This window comes from Adiantum capillus-veneris, chromosome 18 (assembly GCF_014529385.1).
Source record: "Adiantum capillus-veneris isolate H3 chromosome 18, ASM1452938v2, whole genome shotgun sequence".
Taxonomy (NCBI): Eukaryota; Viridiplantae; Streptophyta; class Polypodiopsida; order Polypodiales; family Pteridaceae; genus Adiantum; species Adiantum capillus-veneris.
In genome coordinates, this window is record NC_140948.1 from 14,960,809 (window position 1) to 14,982,106 (window position 21,298).

Genomic DNA, 21,298 nt, shown 5'->3' on the forward strand with positions numbered 1-21,298 from the left:
CACACTATAGCAATTATGGGCCTTCATCTTTAAAAACTTGCTGGCTTACCCAGTTTGTACTTCTCGAATTGGTAGCACTTTTGTCAACTCTAGGTAGACCAAGGGAAAGACGATCTTCTTTCCATGTAAGAAATTATGATGTACACTTCTACCATGTCTTGCTCATAAGAAAGATGCAAGGATAGAAGTAAGTAAGAGAGTGGAGTAGAGACATTGAATTCAATTGTGCTCCTATTGTTGAAACCAATTCTAGAACCCACTCCATTTATAAAAAAAACTTTATTGTTACATTGATTTCAGACGGCTTTCATATCTTCACACCATGCTAACTTACCTAATATGTATAATCAACATTGGTAGCATTGCTAAACCAAAATACACCAGAAGGAGGAGACTCTCTCTCTCTCTCTCTCTCTCTCTCTCTCTCTCTACCACAATAGAAGTAGAGCACTCCTAAGTTTTTTGAACAAGGGTTAGCACCTTATGAAAAACAATGTCTATGAGAAGCTCCCAAGCTTGGTATCAAAGAATACTTTGTAGAATCTTTCATATATTTATGTTTGTTAGAATCTTAAAGAGGTTGTGTAATGCATTACTTTTAGAAATGCAATAGAATATACATGTAGGAATAGAGTATTGATAGCGATGTTTCTTTGGCCGCAGCAACGCGCGGGTCACATACTAGTTGTATATTATAGAATGAAAGCCTAAAGGTGTTGAAAGGTAGTGGCTAAAAGTGGAAACGTTAAGACCATCTTACGTCATTGAATGTCAACATATTTAATGCGACCCATTCACAAACGTTAGAATTTAGTTGATTTTTGAATGCACAAGGAACTAAAAATGGAAGTATCTATTTTACTCCTCCTTTACTCCACAAGGCCACATAGGGCGCTTTTGCAAGGATGGGGTTGACCCCCTCTCCACTTTTTTTTTTCTTACCATAAAGGGCGACAACAAATTTATATCAAAGAGTCCCCAAAGATTTGGTCTAACGGTAAGGCTTTGGCCTCTCAACCTACGGGTTGTGGGTTCAAAGCCCTTGTTGGGTCACACTCTAGAGGGATACCTTGTGCTCACCTGGTGTTCACGTTGCTAGGGCTCTTGCCCTTGGACACTCAAGTGCATCCTCCTCCTGGGGTGGGTCACCCGAGGAGGAGGTTCCTAGCTGGTTGCTACGAGTTCTCTCCGTCGTTCCCAGCATGTGGTGCATCAATTAGGTGGCCATGGTGATGCCTACGCGTGGCTCTTGCCTGATGGTACGCGGCCCTTGCCCGACCATGTAACATGGCTAATATTTGGAAGGGATAAGCACCTCCCCTTGTGGGCCCTATGGTGTGTCGAAATTTTTTTTTTATATCAAAGAAGAAACGCAATTACAAAAGACTACCACTTGGGTTATAGTTCGATCAATAGATACACAAGCTAGTCCTACCTAGTTACTTGTGTGTCAGCTTTGGACGGTCTTGTTTTTCATTCACACTCTCGACTTTGTGTTCTTTTTGGTTTGAGAAACCGTCATAGAAACAAAGTGTGATAATTGAGGGCCTTTTGGATCACTTCATCACTTTTATTAATGTCCAACTTGGACTCATGAGATTTTCCTAATGTCCTACTTGGACTCATGAGATTTTCCGGTGGCAATGCCTTGTTTCTATTGGAAATAATGCATGTTTCTTGTGGGGGACTTTAAGATACTTTATAAAGTTTAAGGTTGTCCTTGTCCACTTAATTTTATTGATTGATTAGTGTATTGAATTACGAGGTATTGAACTAATCAATCAATAAAATTAAGTGGACATGGACACTCTCTCTCTCTCTCTCTCTCTCTCTCTATATATATATATATATATATATATATATATATATATATCTCCACTCTCTCTTTATATATATATATATAGAGAGAGAGAGTGGAGAGAGAGAGAGAGAGAGTGTGTCAAGCATATATTACCTAATGAGATTTTTTCATGGAAACGAACTGTGATATAAATTGATGGAGTTCCCCCCAATTCATTCACTTATATATATATATATATATATATATATATATATATATATATATATATATATATATATATATATATATATCTCCACTCTCTCTTTATATATATATATATAGAGAGAGAGTGGAGAGAGAGAGAGAGGAGAGAGTGTGAGAGTGGAGATATATATATATATAGAGAGAGAGTGGAGAGAGAGAGAGAGGAGAGAGAGAGAGAGAGAGGAGAGAGTCAAGCATACTTTCATTTGGAAGGTCTTACAAGACCTGTGAACAAGCACAAATAAAAGTAAAATCCATACACAAAATCTAGAGAGAGGAGAGAGTCAAGCATATATATATATATATATATATATATATATATATATATATATATATATATATATATATATATATATATATATATATATATATATATATATATATATATATATATATATATATATATAGAGAGAGAGAGAGAGAGAGAGAGAGAGAGAGAGAGAGAGAGGAGAGAGTCAAGCATACTTTCATTTGGAAGGTCTTACAAGACCTGTGAACAAGCACAAATAAAAGTAAAATCCATACACAAAATCTAAAAGCAAATATAACCTTTCATATTATGACATCATTTAAGTGTACCTTTCTTGTCATGGGGTGCATGTTTAATTACGTATCTCTTTTGATATTTGTTCTTTATGACATCCTCCAAACCACCTTGATTGATTGCACTTGCAAATGAGTGCTATGAGAACCATCATATTTGGAGAAGCATCACTAAGAGAAGAGGCGAAGGAGGCAAGGTAGGCAGTGAGGCAAAAGAGGGGAGGAATCAAAGTAGAAGAGGGTTGGGGGCCTATTGCTAGCTTACGTGAAAGCAATATATTGCAAGCACTCATTTGTTGAAGGGCATGCTAGAACGTGTACTCTGTGTGTGTGTGTGTGTGTGTGTGTGTGTGTGTGTGTGTGTGTGTGTGTGAGAGAGAGAGAGAGAGAGAGAGAGAGAGAGAGAGAGAGAGAACCTCTTGATAACACTTCAGGGAGGCAAAAAAGGGAAGGCGAGAGGGTGATTGAGATATAGTGGATACATTGCTATGTAGGAGATGAGGATAAAGGTCACTCAATTCAAAATTGGTCATTGTAGAGAGAGAAGAGCTGGCAGAATAACTTTGGCTTCATTTTTATGATTCCAAATGTCACAGATCCACTTGAAATACCTATTTGCTCAATGTATAATATGGATCCATCTTGGGCTTGAAAGGAATCTCTCTTGTCATGAACATTGCAGACTCAACTTTACTTGGCGCGCCTCTTACACAGTCTCGTGTAGAGAAATAAAAAATCAAGAAGCTCCTTTAAAATTCTTTGACCATCGAAATTTAGGCCAGTCGAGCAACTCCACTTTATCTGCCCTCCATATCTATGCTAGTCCTTCCCCAAAGAAGCCTATGTATAGCTTGCTACCATAATCAGCAAAAGGGGCTCAAAAGATTACCAAGAACACGAGCTATATACCCATGTTTGTTTAGAGCCCTTCCCATATATTCAGAGCCTGAACACAGACCTTTGAAGTTGTCTAAAATTTACAGCTTCTTGACTACATTGTGTTTCTCGACATCACTGTATTCAGAAAACTTCTTGTACTTGCTTGGTCTCATCTTCTTAGAGTTCTTTAAAAAAAAGAAGAAGTAGCAAAACTCACAATTGTGAGTGAACTATATTGATTATCCCAAAAAATTAAAGATCCTACCATGATCGTGCTGAGCCATGACATCATCAAGAGACCATAATTACATCGGCTAATTGGGGAGCCACCCCTAACGGCCCGCCCCCTTATCCTTGGTACAAGGCATCGGTAATCTTAGGCCAATCATCCGACTTTTGATTGCACCTGAGCGTTCATATTAGTACTTTGATTTTTTGTATAATTTCTTCAAAGCTTGCCACCTAAGGATCTCCTTCAAACACACGATGGTTCCTTGTCTTCAAGGAATAAATTAGTCTTGAAAAAACCAATTTTCCATGTCCTATGGACCCACTTGCATATTTTCCCTGCAAGGCCTATGCTCTTTCATCACTTTGTAGACAAGAAAAACCTCCAAGCCATTGAATTGGTATTGGGTTACTAGAAGGTCAGTAATTTTCCAGCTCTTGCTATCACCATCCCAAAAGTGCCCAAGTCAATTCAGACCCTTATTAACCAGTTTCCTTGCTATTTCTATCCAGTGGGGATTTTGTGGTGGATCTACAACTTTGGAGAGCCAGGAGGACCAGTGCAAGATGGAGTTCTTGAAGTACTGGTTTCTTCTCCCCACTTTAGGACTCCCACTGCTCTGTTGCATTTCCTTACCAATTCCCCTGAGCTGCTTCCTAGACTTAGGGTAGACCACGTCGGGGGTAATAGCTTGTCATGAACCTCTACCCCTCTCCACTTTCCACCTTTTGAGCCAAGTTTAGATGTTTCTATCATATCTCTGATCATGATAGCCCAAGCTTGATCCTGTTTAACCAAGGAGACTACAAATTTGGCACAACGAGCTTCTACATGGGCCACAGGGTTGAGACTTAGGTAAGCCTCCCTCACTCAAATAAGTTCTAGACTTTTCTTTCCCTTGATTGTATAATAGCGTTTTCGAGAACGTTGGAAGGAGAAGTATGCCATTTGGCATTTCATTGAAAGGAGAAAACAAAAAGCAAGCAAGTTTGCTTTCCTCTTTTGATGATGGGGGTCCTATTTTGTGCTCATTCCATTTTAGCGACCTATTTGTTTCCTTCCCGAGCTTGTAGCCTTTCACAAGGGGCCAATCGTTTTTGGTGCAAATTCCCATGAGTTGATTTGAGGCTTATAAGGAACGGGCCTCTTGGATATTGCACTGTATTCAACATCATCCTCTCATTAAATCGGAATTAAATCCTTTCCAACATTTTCAAGATCAAACTATTTGTGTCATGTGTTTGGGTTTGACAAGATCAAGATGATGTCAAGCTCGATGATGGAGTGCTTCAAGTGATGGTGTGTGGTAATGGATTTTAGAATAGGAGTTAATTATATAGTGAAGCTCCACCTGGTCCCAACTTACCATCCCTTTAATGAGCTTTTTTATTTTAATAGGCAATCCGCTCTCTTTCCATGCAAGTGCAGTTTAATGTTATTTTGAAGTTCGTGATTTTGTAGAACAAACGATTGAAAAAAATATTCTTTTCAAATTTCACTTTGCTATAAACTTGTCAAAGGGAAGAACTATTATGTTAAGTGGTTACCTTGATTTTTTGGTTAACATTTTGAAGCAAGAGATGTATTGTTGATATGAAAATGGTTATGAAATACTGTATTCACAAACATAATGGATGTTGCTTGAAATGCAGGGACAGATTTTGTTCGATGGTTGTCATGGTTTGAGTGTACCCCATAACTACTAGCAAGGATTTTTCACGAACGTCCATAGCTCCACATTTTCTTTGTTTATCGGTCTTTGAATAAGAAATTGACTATTGAACTCAATTTCTCACACATTACTTGCCAACAGACTGGTGAATTTAGGAGAAGCGGGTGCAGATTGCAAGTTGATGGCAAAAAGGAGGAGAGGGTGGAGGGAGAGATGACCTACAATATACAAATTTGGAGTGGTATTTGGAGGATGACAAGCTTCAAAGGTGGGCCGACTACAATAGAAGCTAAGGGTTGAGGGAGAGATGGCCTATAATATAGACAAACTTTGTGTGGTCTTTGGAGGACGATAGGCTTTAGGGGTGGGCTAGCTAAAAGATGAGTTTTTATAAGTTGCTTGGAGGCCTTGAGAACCCATGTCAACTCCACATCCGTATTTTTGTGAGTTGTAAAATCATGGGATGCATGCTTCGCCCCCTGGTTGTGCCCCTTACCCTGGCCTCGAATTCTCCAACATTATCAAAGCTCTGCCTAATGATATTTAGTCCTTGAAATTTAAGACCAGATAGGAGTCGCACTTTAGATCCGACACCAAATTGACAATACTCAGACCTTGACATGGGTTTAATAGAGTTTTGCTATTGCTGCTACAATCATCTTCAAGGTTGGCCGTATGAGATTTTGTAGTGAACTGATAAGTAGTGTGTGTTAAGAGATAGTGAAGGAGAGAGCTTCAACTCTTGCAAGCACACACACACACACACAAACATGGAGGCAAAAGATTGTACTTCTCCTTCTTCACAAACTCAAGATAAGAGGTCTACAAAACATAAGGGAGACAACATAAAAGGGGAACTAGTACAACGGTCTAGTATGAACCGCTAGTGAGTGAGGTGAGTACTTAAGTGTGCCATCACTAGCGAAGATATGTGTATCTAGCAAGGCACGCTAGTGATGATGACTATCGGTGATAGTCATCCAGGAGTCGTACATGTTGAGCTTGACATCTCAACATTCCCCCTTAAGCTCAATGCCATCTCTCATATGCCAAGTATTGCTCGAAACTACCATAGCTTTGCCGCTCTAAGGGCCTTTGTGAAGATATCTGCAACCTGCTCATCTATCATCACATACTCCAGGTTGATGTTGCCTGCTAAGACCCTCTCTCTAATGAAGTGGTAGTGCACCTCAATGTGCTTTGTCCTGGCATGAAACACTGGGTATTGTGCCAACTTTATGCTGTTGAGGTTGTCACAATAGATGACAACCAGCCAAGTACCTATACTCCAAAGTCATGAAGTAGAAATCCTAGCCATGCTACTTCACATGCCACCATTGCAACACCCCTGCACTCTGGCTCTGTACTCAAAAGAGCAATCATAGGTTGATTCTTGCTGTTCCATGTGATAGTAGTAGTCCCAAGTGAGAACATGAATCCGCTAGAAGACCTGCGATCGTATGTACTACCAGCCCAATCCATATATGTGTAGCCATAGAGCTGCAACTCCACATCAGCCCTATAAAAAAGTGCATAATCCAAAGTAGCACTCACATAGTGCAAAGTCCACTTCACATCATCCAAGTGTGGTTTCCAGGAAGACTGCATAAACTAACTCACCAATCCAACTGTGTAGCCCAAGTCTAGACGTGAGATAGTCAAGTAGATCAAGCTACCCACAATCCTCGTGTACATGGTAGCTTGACCTGCATCATTCCCCAACTTCAAATTCTGATCTACGTGCATTGCAATTGTCTTACAATCAGCCATATCATACTTTTTCAGCATATCCAAAGCATATTGCCTTTGTGACAACCATACACCTTCTTTTATGCAAATAATTTCAATTCCCAAAAAATACCACAAGTCTCCGAAGTCTTTCATGACAAACTCTTGCACAAGTAGAGCCTGCACATCTTCTACTTCAACCACATTATAACCTCCAACAATCAAATCATCCACGTAGATGCATATTACCACAGTTCTTGTCTCATTCTTTTGCACATACAATGAATGGTCTACATCAAACATCTCAAAGCCCAATAAAATGAGGAATGCTGCAATCCTCTCATACCAAGCTCTAGGTGCTTTCTTCAGCCCATACAATGCTTTCTTTAACCTACATACAAGGTTACATAGCCTCATATTTGCATAACCTTGTGGCTGCTCCATATACACAGTTTCTTCCAAGATTCCATTCAAAAATGAATTCTTTACAACTATTTGTTTCAACACCCATTTTAATGCGGCAGCCACTGCAATAAACACACAAACAGTAGCCATCTTAGCTACGGGGATAAATGTATCCTCATAATCAATCCCATAAGTTTGTGCATAATCTTTGGCCATAAGTCTAGCCTTGTACCTAGTACATTGCCATCAACATTATGCTTTATTTTGTAAACCCACTTACATCCAATTGCCTTCTTTTCCTTTGGTAATGGCACCAATTCCCATGTTCCATTTGCATCAGCCATCTCTTCATCCATAGCTTGCCACCATTTTTCATCCTTGACAACATCCTCAAAACATGTGTGTTCTACTTCCTTTGTACTCTTCGCCACAAATACACAATGACGAGCCACGTAACTGTCATACATCAATCTCTGCACTTGATTTCTTGCTCTTTCTGATCTGCATGGTCCAGGATCACTTCCAGGTGTCCTATTCCCTGTAGTCTTCACAGAGGGTATGCCAAACTCCTCATCCAAACTCTGCTCAGAATCACTTCTATCGTGATCATCATAAGTAGCACTCAAATTTGGCAACTTAGGGGCATCATCAACTTTTATCTGTCCTTTCCTTGATGCATTTGAAGAGTTTGCAGGACTCACTCTTTTACGTAACCTGCCACTCCATGTATTTTCACCATGAATTTCATTAGAGAACCCTTGCGGCCCCCACTCAAAGCTTGTGACTGTGCACCTATATCTTTTGCAGCCACATTCTCTCGTACATCGGTCCCCAAATCATCTTTCACATAAGCATACCAACTTGCCATTTCATCAAAAATAATATCCTTGATCACCCTCACTTTACATGTGATAGATTGTAACACTTGTACCCTTTTTGCCCAACGAACACACATTTTTCTTCTTTTGGATCAAGCTTACTTCTTAGCTCATCCGACACATGTACATAAGCAGTACATCCGAATACTTTAAAATCTAATACATTTGGTTTTTCACCATTGAGCTTTTCTTCAGGTGTCATATCATGTACTGCAGCTGAAGGGGTCTTTTTCATAATGTAGACACCGGTAGCAATAGCCTTAGCCCAATAACAATGAGGCCTGCTCTTCTCATTCATCAATGCTCTAGCCACTTTTGTAATGTGCCTGCTCTTTTGCTTAGCAACACCATTTTGCTGCAGAGTATAATTGCATGAAATCTGCCTCTAAATTTCATTCTTTTTTAGAAAACCATTGAATTCGTTGGAGAAGTACTCTCCCCCTCCATCTGATCTCGGGCAATTTATATGTTTCCCAGTCTATTTTTCAACCATAGCTTTGAAAATTTGAAAATGCATAAAGACCTCACTTTTTTGCTTCATGAAGTAGACCCTTACCTTCCTTGTATGGTCATCAATGAAACTCACATAGTATTTACATCCATCCATAGATGCAATCTTTTGTCGGACCCCATACATCTGTATACATTAAATCCAATGCATTCCTAGTTACATGCTTATCATGAGAAAATGATGCTTTTGCCTGCTTTCCAAATTGACAAACTTCACATAATTTTTGTATTTCAACAAGTCAAAACATAGGTAAACATGTAACCATCTCTTTAGTCCGCATCAATTTCAGCCTGTGCAAAGTTACATGACCAATACGTTTGTGCCAAATTTCTATAACTGGAACGACATCTACACCTTGTGCAAACATGCAGGCACTCACTTTGGGCACATTTAAATTCAAAGTAAACATTCTGCCCACTTTCTTTCCTTGTGCAACCAGCCTTCCATCCTTCTTATGCTCTTCATCAAAGAGACCATTGGAGTTAAACCTGACCTGTAAATCTTGCTCAAGCATTTGCCCAATAGAAACCAGGTTCTTTGTAATGTTGGGTACATGTAGCACATAATCCAAGTAATTCACTTTACCATCTATCATAGACAATGACACATTTTTTGTATGCATAATAGGATGTGCAGTATCATCTCTAGTTCTACATAACTAGGACTTTGTAAATTTTTCATTTCCTTAAACCATTCACCATGGCTGGTCATGTGATTCAATGCACATATGTTCTTTATGTTTAGCAAATAGTCATTGATGGACATGCTTTTGTTTTGCACAGGATTCAGCTCAGTCTTCAATTGCAACTTCCTTGCCTTTGTGTTTGTCACATCCAATGACAACAAAGTGTCCAAGCCTCCTTAGGAGATTGAGTATCATGTATATGTCCAATCATAGTGTCCTATGCACTGAAAGAAAGCCAGTACATGACCTACCGAGCTCCCTGGTTCTAATCTTTAAATGTCTTAATTTGCGCAGCATTCACACCTTCCTCTAGCAGTGGTGGTGCTATCTCATGCTCTCCATCAAGTCCCAATAACCTTTGCCCATAAGAAAATTGGCCATTTGGAACTTCCAAGCATAGAAGCTGTTCGTGTCCAGCTTCTCACTGACAACCTGGTTAAGCCCATCATTGTTGAACGACATGTTTCCAACCCTTTACATAGTTTTGAGTAGCCTGCTAAAAATAGTCGGTTACCACTTGTAACCACAATCTGCATACATACACTTCTTTCACTGTACTAAATAGTATTTGTGCACATGCAGTCAACAAACCAAAGCTTTTTGCACCACCTATATGTAGATCTGCAAAAACTCAAACCTTAGCGTTTTTATGTGTGAATGTACATTAACTCCAAAACTGGGGTCAAAACATGCCCGAAATGGAAATTTGGATGCACAGTCTCAATCCAAAAGAAATCCTGAAACGTACACTCTCCAAAATAAATCACCTCAATCGGAGATCGTTGGCGATGGCTCTCGAGAATACTGAGGCTGCTTCTTAGACTACTCCTGCTTGCTTCTCCAAGCGCGCACACACACACACACACACACACACACACACACACACACACACACACACACACACACACACACACACACACACACACACACACACACACACACACACACACACACACACACACACACACACACACACACAATTTTTTTAGTTTGTGTTGCAGTGCAGGTGCTCGAAGGTGGTACTCTGGTCCATCATTGTGCTGGCGATACACGTTCAAGATTGCCCTTCAACAAATGAGTGCTTGCACTCTATTTCTTTCACATAAGCTAGTGTAGCCCCCCATCCCTCCTCTACTTTGATTCCTCCCCTCTTCTGTCTCAGTGCCTACCTCACCTCCTTCGCCTCTTCTCTTACTCCACTACCTACATCGCCTCCTCTAGCTGATTGCAACTCTTAAAAAACCATATGTCTCCAAATATGATGGTTCTCATAGCACTCATTTGCAAGTGTCATCAATCAAGGTGGCTTGGAAGACATCACAAAGAACAAATATCAAAAGAGATACGCTATTAAACATACACCCATGAGAAGAAAGGTATACTTGGATGATATTTGTGCTTGTTCAGAGGTCTTGTAAGACCTTCCAAATGAGAGTATGCTTGACTCTCTCTCTCTCTCTCTCTCTCTCTCTCTCTCTCTATATATATATATATATATATATATATATATATATATATATATATATATATATACACTACTTAATGAGATTTTCTCAAGGAAACAAAGTATGATATTGATGGAGTTTTCCCCCCAATTCATTCACTTTTATTAATGTCTCACTTGAATTCATGAGATTGTTTTGTGGAGATGTTTTGTTTCAATAAAAAATAATATACCCTTTGAAGGTCAATGAACGAAAATATTTGGATTTTGCGATGGGTGTGGGAGAGACCATTTTATTCAAAACTGTGTGAAAAACCCAAAGAATCCTGGGAAAGCAACTATTAATGTCATTGGGATATTATCATGCATGAGCGGATCAGAGTCTAAGACAACAATTCCTGTCAAAGTGGTGACTAGAGCTCAAGCTCAAGAAGCTGCAAAAAATTGACCAGTAGCAAATGATCTAAAACTCCTAGAACAAACCAAATGGAGAACGGATCAATTAGAAGTCAAAGAAAATCTTGGAAAGCCAAACGGGATAAATGAAAGTGAAGACGTTGAATAAGAAAATGGCTTTGAAAATTGAACTGAACCAAACTAAAGAACCGCTTAAACATGAGCAAAAAAGTAAAAAAGATGCAAAGAGAGTGAAAGAGTCAAAGACTGACTTAAGTGGTTTGTTCTTGGTGGAGAAAGTGAACAAGCACTCAGACACAATATTGCAAGCACATACTGCAAGGCTCAATAATAACCAAACTTTGGAGCAAAGACTGTTGACCTATTCGCATCGTGAAGATAAAACAAGGAGACTGAAAGTCTACAAGAGACTTGTGCCAAAGCTGCTCAAGCCATACTACAGCCTGAAGTTCCAAAAACTTCTATGCCGATGATGCAAGAGCTAAGAAAAGGAAACACAAAAAAACAAGGGGAAACCAACACAGGTGGAGAAGACAAAATTCAAGGATTCTGTTGCAAGCACAATATTGCAAGCACTTATACACAATACTACAAGCACATACTGCAAGGCTCAATAATAACCAAACTTTGGAGCAAATACTGTTGACCTATCTGCATCCTGAAGATAAAACAAGGAGACTGAAAGTCTACAAGAGAGTTGCCAAAGCTGCTCAAGCCATACTACAGTCTGAAGTTCCAAAAGCTTTTGTGCCGGTAATGCAGGAGCTGAGAAGAGGAAACACAAAAAAACAAGGGGAAACGAACACAGGTGAAGAAGACAAAATTCAAGGATTCTGTGACTAATGATAATACTCTAAAGTTATTTATTTGCTTGGTTCTGACCCGCTTGTTTAGTAGAATCGATGACATGGTAAAAGTCAAAACCAAGCGAGTAAGGGCATGAAGAAATCCCCCAAGGCCCACATTTGCTTGGTGCTGACCAACGTGATCATCCCGGTACTATCCACGTTGCACCCATGCATATTTGGGGTCAGAACCAAGCAAAGAGAGGGCTTGAAGGTTTCTTCAGGCCCTTCTTCGCTTGCTTCTGGCCCAAGAGTTTATATCAATACAGTTCACGATATATCCGCATCCATTCGGCACAGAGGGTCAGAACCAAGCAAAGGGGGCCCTTGGGAAATTATTGAGGTCCCTATTCACCTGGTTCTGACCCATGCGTTGAGAGGCCTAGTCATAACCATGCAAGAGGCTTAGTATTCATTTAATACTATGTCTAGGAATAGTTGGCTTACTTATCAATAATTGATAACAAAGCCTCGTGTGACCATAGCCTATCTAAGACCACTCACTCACTATGCCGAAACAGAACATTAAACAAGCAACCATAGCCTTGCACGGTCAAACAAGGGTTCATTATTTCACTATGGATTGAATCTCACAACTATGCATGGAGAATCTCAACCCATTATTACGATTTGTAACTACGCATATTTTGCAATCGCGTGACCATAAACAAAATTACAATGCTCCGACCTTAACGACTACTCTCCCCTTGTGCCTTAACCCCATAATGAAGGTGCACACAGACTGAAACACACAAGCAAAGGAGAGCTAGCGAGGGGGGGGGGGGAGAGAGAGAGAGAGAGAGAGAGAGAGAGAGAGAGAGAGAGAGAGAGAGAGAGAGAGAGAGAGAGAGAGAGAGAAAGCTTTGGAGGTCACTGAGAGCACGATCACAAGAGGTGGCTGAGAGCAAGATCGCGAAAAGGTGAAGGCAAGGATGATGGCGATGTGGCAGTAACAGACTCAAAGATTTGGAGGTTGTTGAGATCAAGATCAAGAGAGGTGGCTGAGAGGAAGATCGCAAAAAAAGGCAAGGCCAATTTGTTTCTCCTATTTGGAGATGGTAATACCGACCCCGACAACGATTGGTGTCTAACGCCAAATGGTAACTCCAAAAGGACATGTGGGTTGGCCTCACACAAGGACAACCGGTGTAAATGCAATAAACAAATTGAGATTCTCATGCAGTACGGTTGACCAAAGTGCCAATCCAAGACAACAGAACAATGGACATTCTTAACATCCCCCCCGTCTCCATGCTCATGCATGATAGGTAGAGCCTTCAAGGGCTGAGAGCAACAGACGCACACGATCACATGTCAAAAGAGAGGAGCCTGAACACGCCACGGAGGAGCTTGGATAGGTAGAGACAAAGCTTGAGCTTCAACAGGTAGAGATAGAGCCCACCAGGGAGGAAGCAGCCCGATTTAGAGCCTAAGCCAACGAGAGAGGAACTCGTAGAGGTAGAACCAGAGCCCACCAGGGAGGAGCCAATTAGAGAGGATCCCATAGCCCTATAGCTAGTAAGAGCAGCTCAGTGAGGAGCCAATCAAAGAGGATCCACCAGGGAGAAGCTCGCCAATTCAGACCCCGAGCCAATAAGAACAAAGCCCACTGAGGTACGACTAGAGTCTGCTCAAGAAAAGCAAGAGGCAGGTACCTTTGCAAGGGCCAGCTACCGTAGAGCAATGGAAAGCTAGCTAAAGATCAAGATGTAGAGCAGATCAACAAAGAAAATGAAGAGAAACTACAAATGCTTGCCAATTCAACACCTCTTCGAACACAGATTTCTTTGCTCGGAAGATCAGAGGTGGACTCCGTTTTCAACCTTGATCGACAAGATTTTCTCTGCATGCGCAATTTCTCTAACGCCGATGCAATGGATGCTTTTGTCCATGTTGCTATGTGGTAAGGATAAAATTCATTATGTGATGCTATTGGGGTCAGTACCAAGCGAACAAGGACCTTGGATATTTACAAGGTCGCTATTCGTTCGATGTTGATCTGTGTTTGGGGTCAGTACCAAGCAAATAGAGACACTTGGAAATCTTTAAGGCTACTAATTGCTTGGTAATGGCTCGCGTCAGCACCCCAAAATGATTAATACAAAGACATTTTGTGCCGCTAAAACATTGTCTCAAAATCGCACTCTTTCTATTGTCTCAAGGTTTTATACATTGTAATTTTTCATTCAAATTTTATACAAAGGGGTGATGATTATTGCCCCCTACCCATGTTACTTCCAGTGCTCCCCTGCCCCCTGTCCCGGTTGCTACCACTGCTCCCCTGTCCCTTGCCTCGATTGCTACCACTGCTCGCATGCCCCCTTCCCCTATTGCTACCATTGCTTCCATGCCCTATCCCCTCGTTGTTTCTCCTTCTCCCTTGGGGGATGCTGGTCTCGGGTGCCCTGTCGCGTCGCTCGAATGCCTGGGCTTCATCCATGGCTTCCCATGGATCTTGAACCTGTGAAGCTTCACTCTGTTCTCTCTCTTGCCATTGACATGTAACGCAGTCCTCTACTTTTGTGGAGTCCACATAATATTGATTGATTGCTTCTTGCATGTTTTGAACCTCCTCTTTAGTCTGTTGGTACCGCTGCGTGATTTCATCAATGCGGGCTTGTTCAAACTCCTCAACTCGTGCACTTTCCTCTCTTAACTGACTATGCACCAAAATTATAATATGTTGAATGGCCATTATAGAAAATTTGCGCACATCATAGGGGCTGTAGTCATGTAATTCAAGGTCCTACAGAGGTGTGATAATAAGAAAGTAAGTAAAGAAGTAACTTCTTTACATAAAGGCATTGCAACGATACAATCACTAAAACAACATGCGTACTTAAGTTTGGTACATCCAGAATTTGGCTTAGAAGGAAAATAACATTCATACACGTCCTCCAACCACAACTAAAATCATCAGTGTGAGTGGGCACAATGACTCATTAATGCTCAGTGGCAGCACCTAGATCATGTTTTAACAAAATGTGCTCCACACAGCAAACAAATTTTGTTGCAGAACTACATACATAAGCACTTGCTTAGTAGGGCATTAGAAACAGACACTACATGCAAAAGCATAAAGATAAGACTTACGCATTTACACGCCCATAGAATCCCCTGCTTTGCCCTGAGTTTTTGTTGTAGATGACCTTTGCTTCAATGTCAACACTAGACTCCAATGTTCACTACACAAAAAAAAAACATCAAAACTATCAACGATCACTACAAGAGGCTATTCATATTAGCGACGCTCACACAGCGACGCTCAAATTTTTTTTTTTCCCGGCGTCGCTTTGAGCGTCGCAAATTTACAATCATAGCGACGCTCATAGCGACGCCGGCTGGGCTAAAAAAAATAACAGAGAGCGCCCAAAAACTCAGATCTCAGATCTGAGTTTTTCGGCGCCCTCAAGCAAGGAGCAGGTAACGCTCTCCCTCTCTCTCTCTCTCTCTCTTTCTTCTCCACACACACACACACACACACACACACACACACACACACACACACACACACACACACACACACACACACGAGGAGAGGAAGGAGAGCCAGGTATGCTCCTTCCCTCTCCTCACTCTCATGTTCCCTTCCCCTCTTTCTCTCTCCCTCTCTCTCTCTCTCTCACACACACACACACATAGTGTTTTTGAGAGAGAGAGAGAGAGAGAGAGAGAGAGAGAGAGAGAGAGAGAGAGAGAGAGTACAAACATAAACAAAAACGCACACACACATACATAAACAAAGAATGCACACACACATTGAGAAAGGAAAAGAGAGAGAGAGCATGCATAAACAAAAAACGCACACATTGAGAGAGGAAAAGAGAGAGAGAGAACATGCATAAACAAAAAACGCACACATTGAGAGAGGAAAAGAGAGAGAAAACATGCATAAACAAAAAAACGCACACACATTGAGAGAGAAAGAGAGAGAAACTAATTTAACGTCGTAGGAAACTAATTAAAATTAAAAGAACTAAAGATCTAGCCGAGGAGGAGTTGAACTCAAGACCTATTATTCAAGAGGGAAATGGCATAACCAATCTATCATACTTGGCATGGGTGATAGAAAGGTTATACCATTTATCTCTTTTTATTGGCACACACATCCACACACGCGCACACACACAAGAAGAAGAGAGTTATAACGTCGTAGGAAACTATCCTAAAAGACGTTAAAGATTAGGTTAGATGTAGACTTACGTTAAATTAGATTTAGGTTTATTTAAGTTAAATTAGATTAGATTTAGGTTTATTTTTAGTTAGATTTACGTTTATTTACGCTAGATTTAGATTTACGTTATATTAGATTAGATTTAGGTCTCCATAGACTGCGATGCCTGCATGAAGCGGGTGAAGAAAGCCCTCAATGGAATATAGGGTATTGCTGCCTTCACTCATGGTGGGCTCCGTCGATCCAAAAGTACTGGTGAAATGTCTTCAGAAGATAGGGAGGAAGGTGGATCTTCAGGGCGGCAAGAGTCACTACATCCCCGACAATGACCATCTAGACAACCTCTAGTCATTCAACAGCAACTTCAAAGTTAGTAACAAGAGCAAGAACGGTCCAAAGGGCCAATTGCTGTCGTCAGATGTGGATGGAGATGAGGCAGCGTCACCGCCAGAAGTTAACTCTCACATCTTTAGTGATGAGAATGCCAACTCTTGCCGAGTTATGTGAAAAATTATGTGTTAAATCAGTTTTAAGGTTCTTATAATCCCTGTTAGTTTAGTTCTTTGTTTTTAATATAACATAATTTACGTTAGATTTAGATTTATGTTATATTAGATTAGACTTAGGTTTATTTAGGTTTACCCACACACACACACACAAGAAGAAGAGAGTTTTAACGTCGTAGGAAACTATCCCAAAAGACGTTAAAGATTAGGTTAGATGTAGACTTACGTTAAATTAGATTTAGGTTTATTTTTAGTTAGATTTACGTTTATTTAGATTTACGCTTATTTAGGGTTTAGAGTTAGACGAATAGTGAAAAGATCTACTGTGAAAAGATGTTAAGATGTTGTGAAGTGCTACAGCTAGAGAAGAGGCAAAGGGGTTTTGTCCACTACATGCAGTATCATGTAGACGTGGGTCTGTAGATTTCTTGTACCCACAAATATAGGTATTGACCAATAAAGACAAGATTATAACCCGGTGGTTCTGATCTCCGTGCACCTCTAGACCGAGGTGTGCGGGGATTGGACATGACTAGAGAATGTGTGTGTGTGTGTGTGTGTGTGTGAGAGAGAGAGAGAGAGAGAGAGAGAGAGAGAGAGAGAGAGAGAGAGAGAGAGAGAGAGAGAGAGAGAGAGAGAGAGAGAGATAAGACGAAGAATGCCAATAGAATATTAAATTTGTTGTCTAGGTTATAAGATTTTTATCCTCATTATGAGTAGTGACGAGGATGTGGGACCGTCCAACCGAAACACCTATCTCTCAACGAGGGTCTTATGTCCTTGTAATCAATGCAAGCATGCTGTGCGATGGACAAGACGTGTTTCTTTGTAGCACGTTCGCGAATTTGGCGAGTTCCATCCATCTATTATAGATCGAGTTGTTGCCAATTATAACTCGTCGGACTCTGACGCTGGCCAACAAGCAGCAATCTTGCAACCCAATAGACGTGTTCGCAGGCGCTTTGGTCAAGCAGCATATGTGAGGCCACAAGATGTAGCCTCTGACAGCTCAGGGGATGATCATGCAGAGCACATTCCCAACGAGGCAATGTTTGAGCCCGAGATTGATGAAATGATCGAGACGATCATGGATTCAGAAAGGCTTATCTATGATGATATGAAAAGTGAAGTCGATACGCCATTGTATAATGGAGCACGTATGTCTAGATTGAAAGCACTCCTGGTTCTTCTCAACATACAGGCAAAGTTTGGATGGAGTGACACTAGCGTCACAACGCTTTTCAGGTGATCTATTACAATTAGTTTACTTTAATAAAACTCTAAATGTATAATGATCTGATAGATTTTTACACGATTGTATCGTATTTTTATGTTGTGTAGATTGCTTAAAGAGCACATACTACCAGCTGACAATGTGATGCCAGATTCCCGAGATGAAGCAAGAAAGATTTTGCGAAACTTGGGGATGGATTACAATTCTATCCACGCTTGTCCTAATGACTGCATTCTTTTCAGAGGGGAATACATAGACATGGAGAAGTGTCCGAAATGTGATTCCGAAAGATATCGAGTAGATCTCCACGGGACAAAATTTCCACAAAAGGTTTTGCGACATTTCCCTCTGCTTCCTCGCATCAAGCATTTCTTCGAATGTAAGTCCATGGCCGCCCTAGCATCATGGCATGAGGAGAATAAATCTTCGGATGGTGTGCTACGAATTCCTGCAGATTGCGTAGCCTGGAAACATATAGATGGAACATGGTCAGATTTTGCCAGGGAAGCTCGAAATTTGCGCTTAGGCCTGGCTATGGATGGCGTAAATCCATTTGGTCAAAGATCAACATCTTACAGTGTATGGCCCGTTTTCATCGTCAACTACAACATTCCCCCGTGGTTGACTACGAAGAAGGGGCACCTATGGCTAAGCTTGATTGTGCCAGGGCGATATAAAGTGGAGAATATGGATGTGTATCTTCGTCCACTATTGGAAGAGCTACAACAATTGTGGATTGGCATAGAGGTGGTGGATATGAGCCGACACACAGGACGACGGAATGCTTTGATCAGAGGCATTCTAATGTGGACCATGCATGACTATCCCGGGCTAACAGAATGCTCAGGTGATCTATTGACACTCCTCACTCAGACACTGTAAATCTTGTTTTTTCCCATAGTTGATCTATTATCATGTGTATACATGCAGGGCTTCAAACAAGCGGATACAGAGCATGTGTCACATGTGGACCTAGACTGAATGCACGTAGGGCGCCCTCACTGAAGAAGCAAATCTACGAAGGTCATCAAGCGTATCTTCCAGAGAATCATGTGTTACGCGACGGCTTTTTGGGAAGAGAGCCACCAAGGATGTCTGCACAAGCATGGTTAGAGCAGAAGGAGATGTGCGATGACGGATTGCCTCCAGGTATGAAGAGACTATCTCTATGGTACGAGTTACCATACTGGCCCCGACTCATGATCAATCACTTGCTCGATCCAATGCACATATTCAAGAATGTGGGTAATCTACTATGGGACCATCTGACCGGCAAGAAAGATACTTTGGGAGAAAGAGTTGACCTTAGAAATGTGGATCGTATGGAGCAATATTGGCCGCAAACAGCGTTTGATGGATCGATAAAACTCCCTAAAGCACCATGGATTTTCACAGGAGCCCAAGAACGCAAAGTAAAAGAGACCATTCGATCTTTGCGGACCCCCACTGGCATAATGCACTCGCTCTGAACGTGTTTTACTAAAGAAGGAAAGCTTACCGGTTTGAAGTCACACGATTGGCATAAAATGTGTCAGGTACGTTCATAGTGGACTTTAATATCATTGCATAAAATGTGGACTTTAATATCATTGCTGCACATACTTTACAATTTATTTTACCGGTTGCCATTGAGGGATGTTTGTCTCTCGACATCCGTAACACAATCTACAAACTTGCAAAGCTGGTGCAATGGATCTCACAAAAGGAGATCAACGTGGACTCCATACCATTCGCCAAACTAAATGCTGCGGAGCTTGTGTGCATGTTTGAGAAACATTTTCCTACTACCATGCTAACCATTCATGTGCATCTTCTTGTTCACATAATTGATGAGGTGGAAATAGCTGGCACAGTTCATTCCAGATGGATGTTCTTCTTAGAACGTTTCATGAAAACGCTTAAGGGATATGTGCGTCAAAAGGCACGTCCGGAGGGTAGCATGGCAGAAGGTTGGTTGGTATCAGAGTCCCTAGTGTACATTGGAGAGTGGCTAGATGGATTTGATAAAGCCCGGGACACGCTATGGCGAACCATAGATGATGAGCGCATATCTGGGATTGTCATGTGCAATCTCGGTGTTGAGAAGAAGATGACGGAAGATCTAGAGGCTAAAATCAACCGATTTTGCATGCTTCACAATCCAGTGATGCAAAAGTGGATTTCACAATATGAGGATGCAAAGCAAGAGCGACAAAGGGCACGAATCGAGTGGAGACGGGGAAGACGACCACCGATGCACTATCCGACGGATCTGGAGAGCCTACCAACATTCATGAGCTTAAGATGGTTGCACAACCAATTGAAAAGCGCACAACAATGCGGTGACGAAGTGACTGAGGAAGAGTGGGAGTACTCTCGGGGTTGCGCGACCAAGGTAAGTTTGCAATGTACGACTAGCTAGTGACTTTATTTCTAAACGTTTGAACGGCCACTCATAATCTTTGTTCGTTGTAGTATAAGTCATACACAGCAGCATGGTGTAAAGGTCGACATTTTAGGGTGGAACGGATCGACAAAAAGCGTTTTACTCAAGATTGTGGAATCATGGCAAAATTTGAACAGTCTAGTCGACGACGTTCCTCTGATGCAGATCCTGTGGTGGCGGAACTCACTTACTTTGGCACGCTACAAGAGATTTTGAGGATCGATTAATGAGGATTTTTTGTCGACTTGTTCGACGTGCAATGGTTCAAGATAATCATGGAGGGTCGCAACGCTACTGTGCGTAGAGGAGAGTCTGGTTTTCTTGAGGTGGATTCTACTAAGAAATGGACTGACCTAAGAGACACTTTCGTACTACCCGAGCATTGTGAACAAGTAAGTATGTAAATAGTTAACATCCCCCTTTTACAAGTTATGTGCTTGAAAGCTCTCATGTAAGTTATGTGGCTCTGGCAGGTAATATTTCATCCTACAAAGTCTACATCAAACTGGTGGTACGTCATAGAGGTAGCCCCTCGTAGTGCAAGGACGTATGAAGGCTACCATGTGCCAATCACAACGGCATCAATGGAGGAGATCAGAGAAGATGCTCAATCAGAAGCTGCTGCGGTGGTGCCAGACGAGCATCAAGATGCTACTACTCTATATGGGGTGCATGCAGA

General features: G+C 41.2%; 1 protein-coding gene across 1 annotated transcript; it reads right to left on the bottom strand.

Annotated features, from left to right (window-relative positions):
- Positions 1-6,648: 6,648 nt before the first annotated feature.
- LOC147435264 (uncharacterized) lies at positions 6,649-10,036 on the bottom strand. Its single transcript, XM_086487712.1, has 7 exons — positions 9,931-10,036; positions 9,194-9,477; positions 8,481-8,733; positions 7,922-8,284; positions 7,524-7,622; positions 6,988-7,385; positions 6,649-6,867 (listed from the first exon to the last, which is right to left on the bottom strand). Exons 1-7 carry the CDS (start codon positions 10,034-10,036, stop codon positions 6,649-6,651), a joined length of 1,722 nt encoding a protein of 573 aa, XP_086343838.1.
- Positions 10,037-21,298: the final 11,262 nt, after the last annotated feature.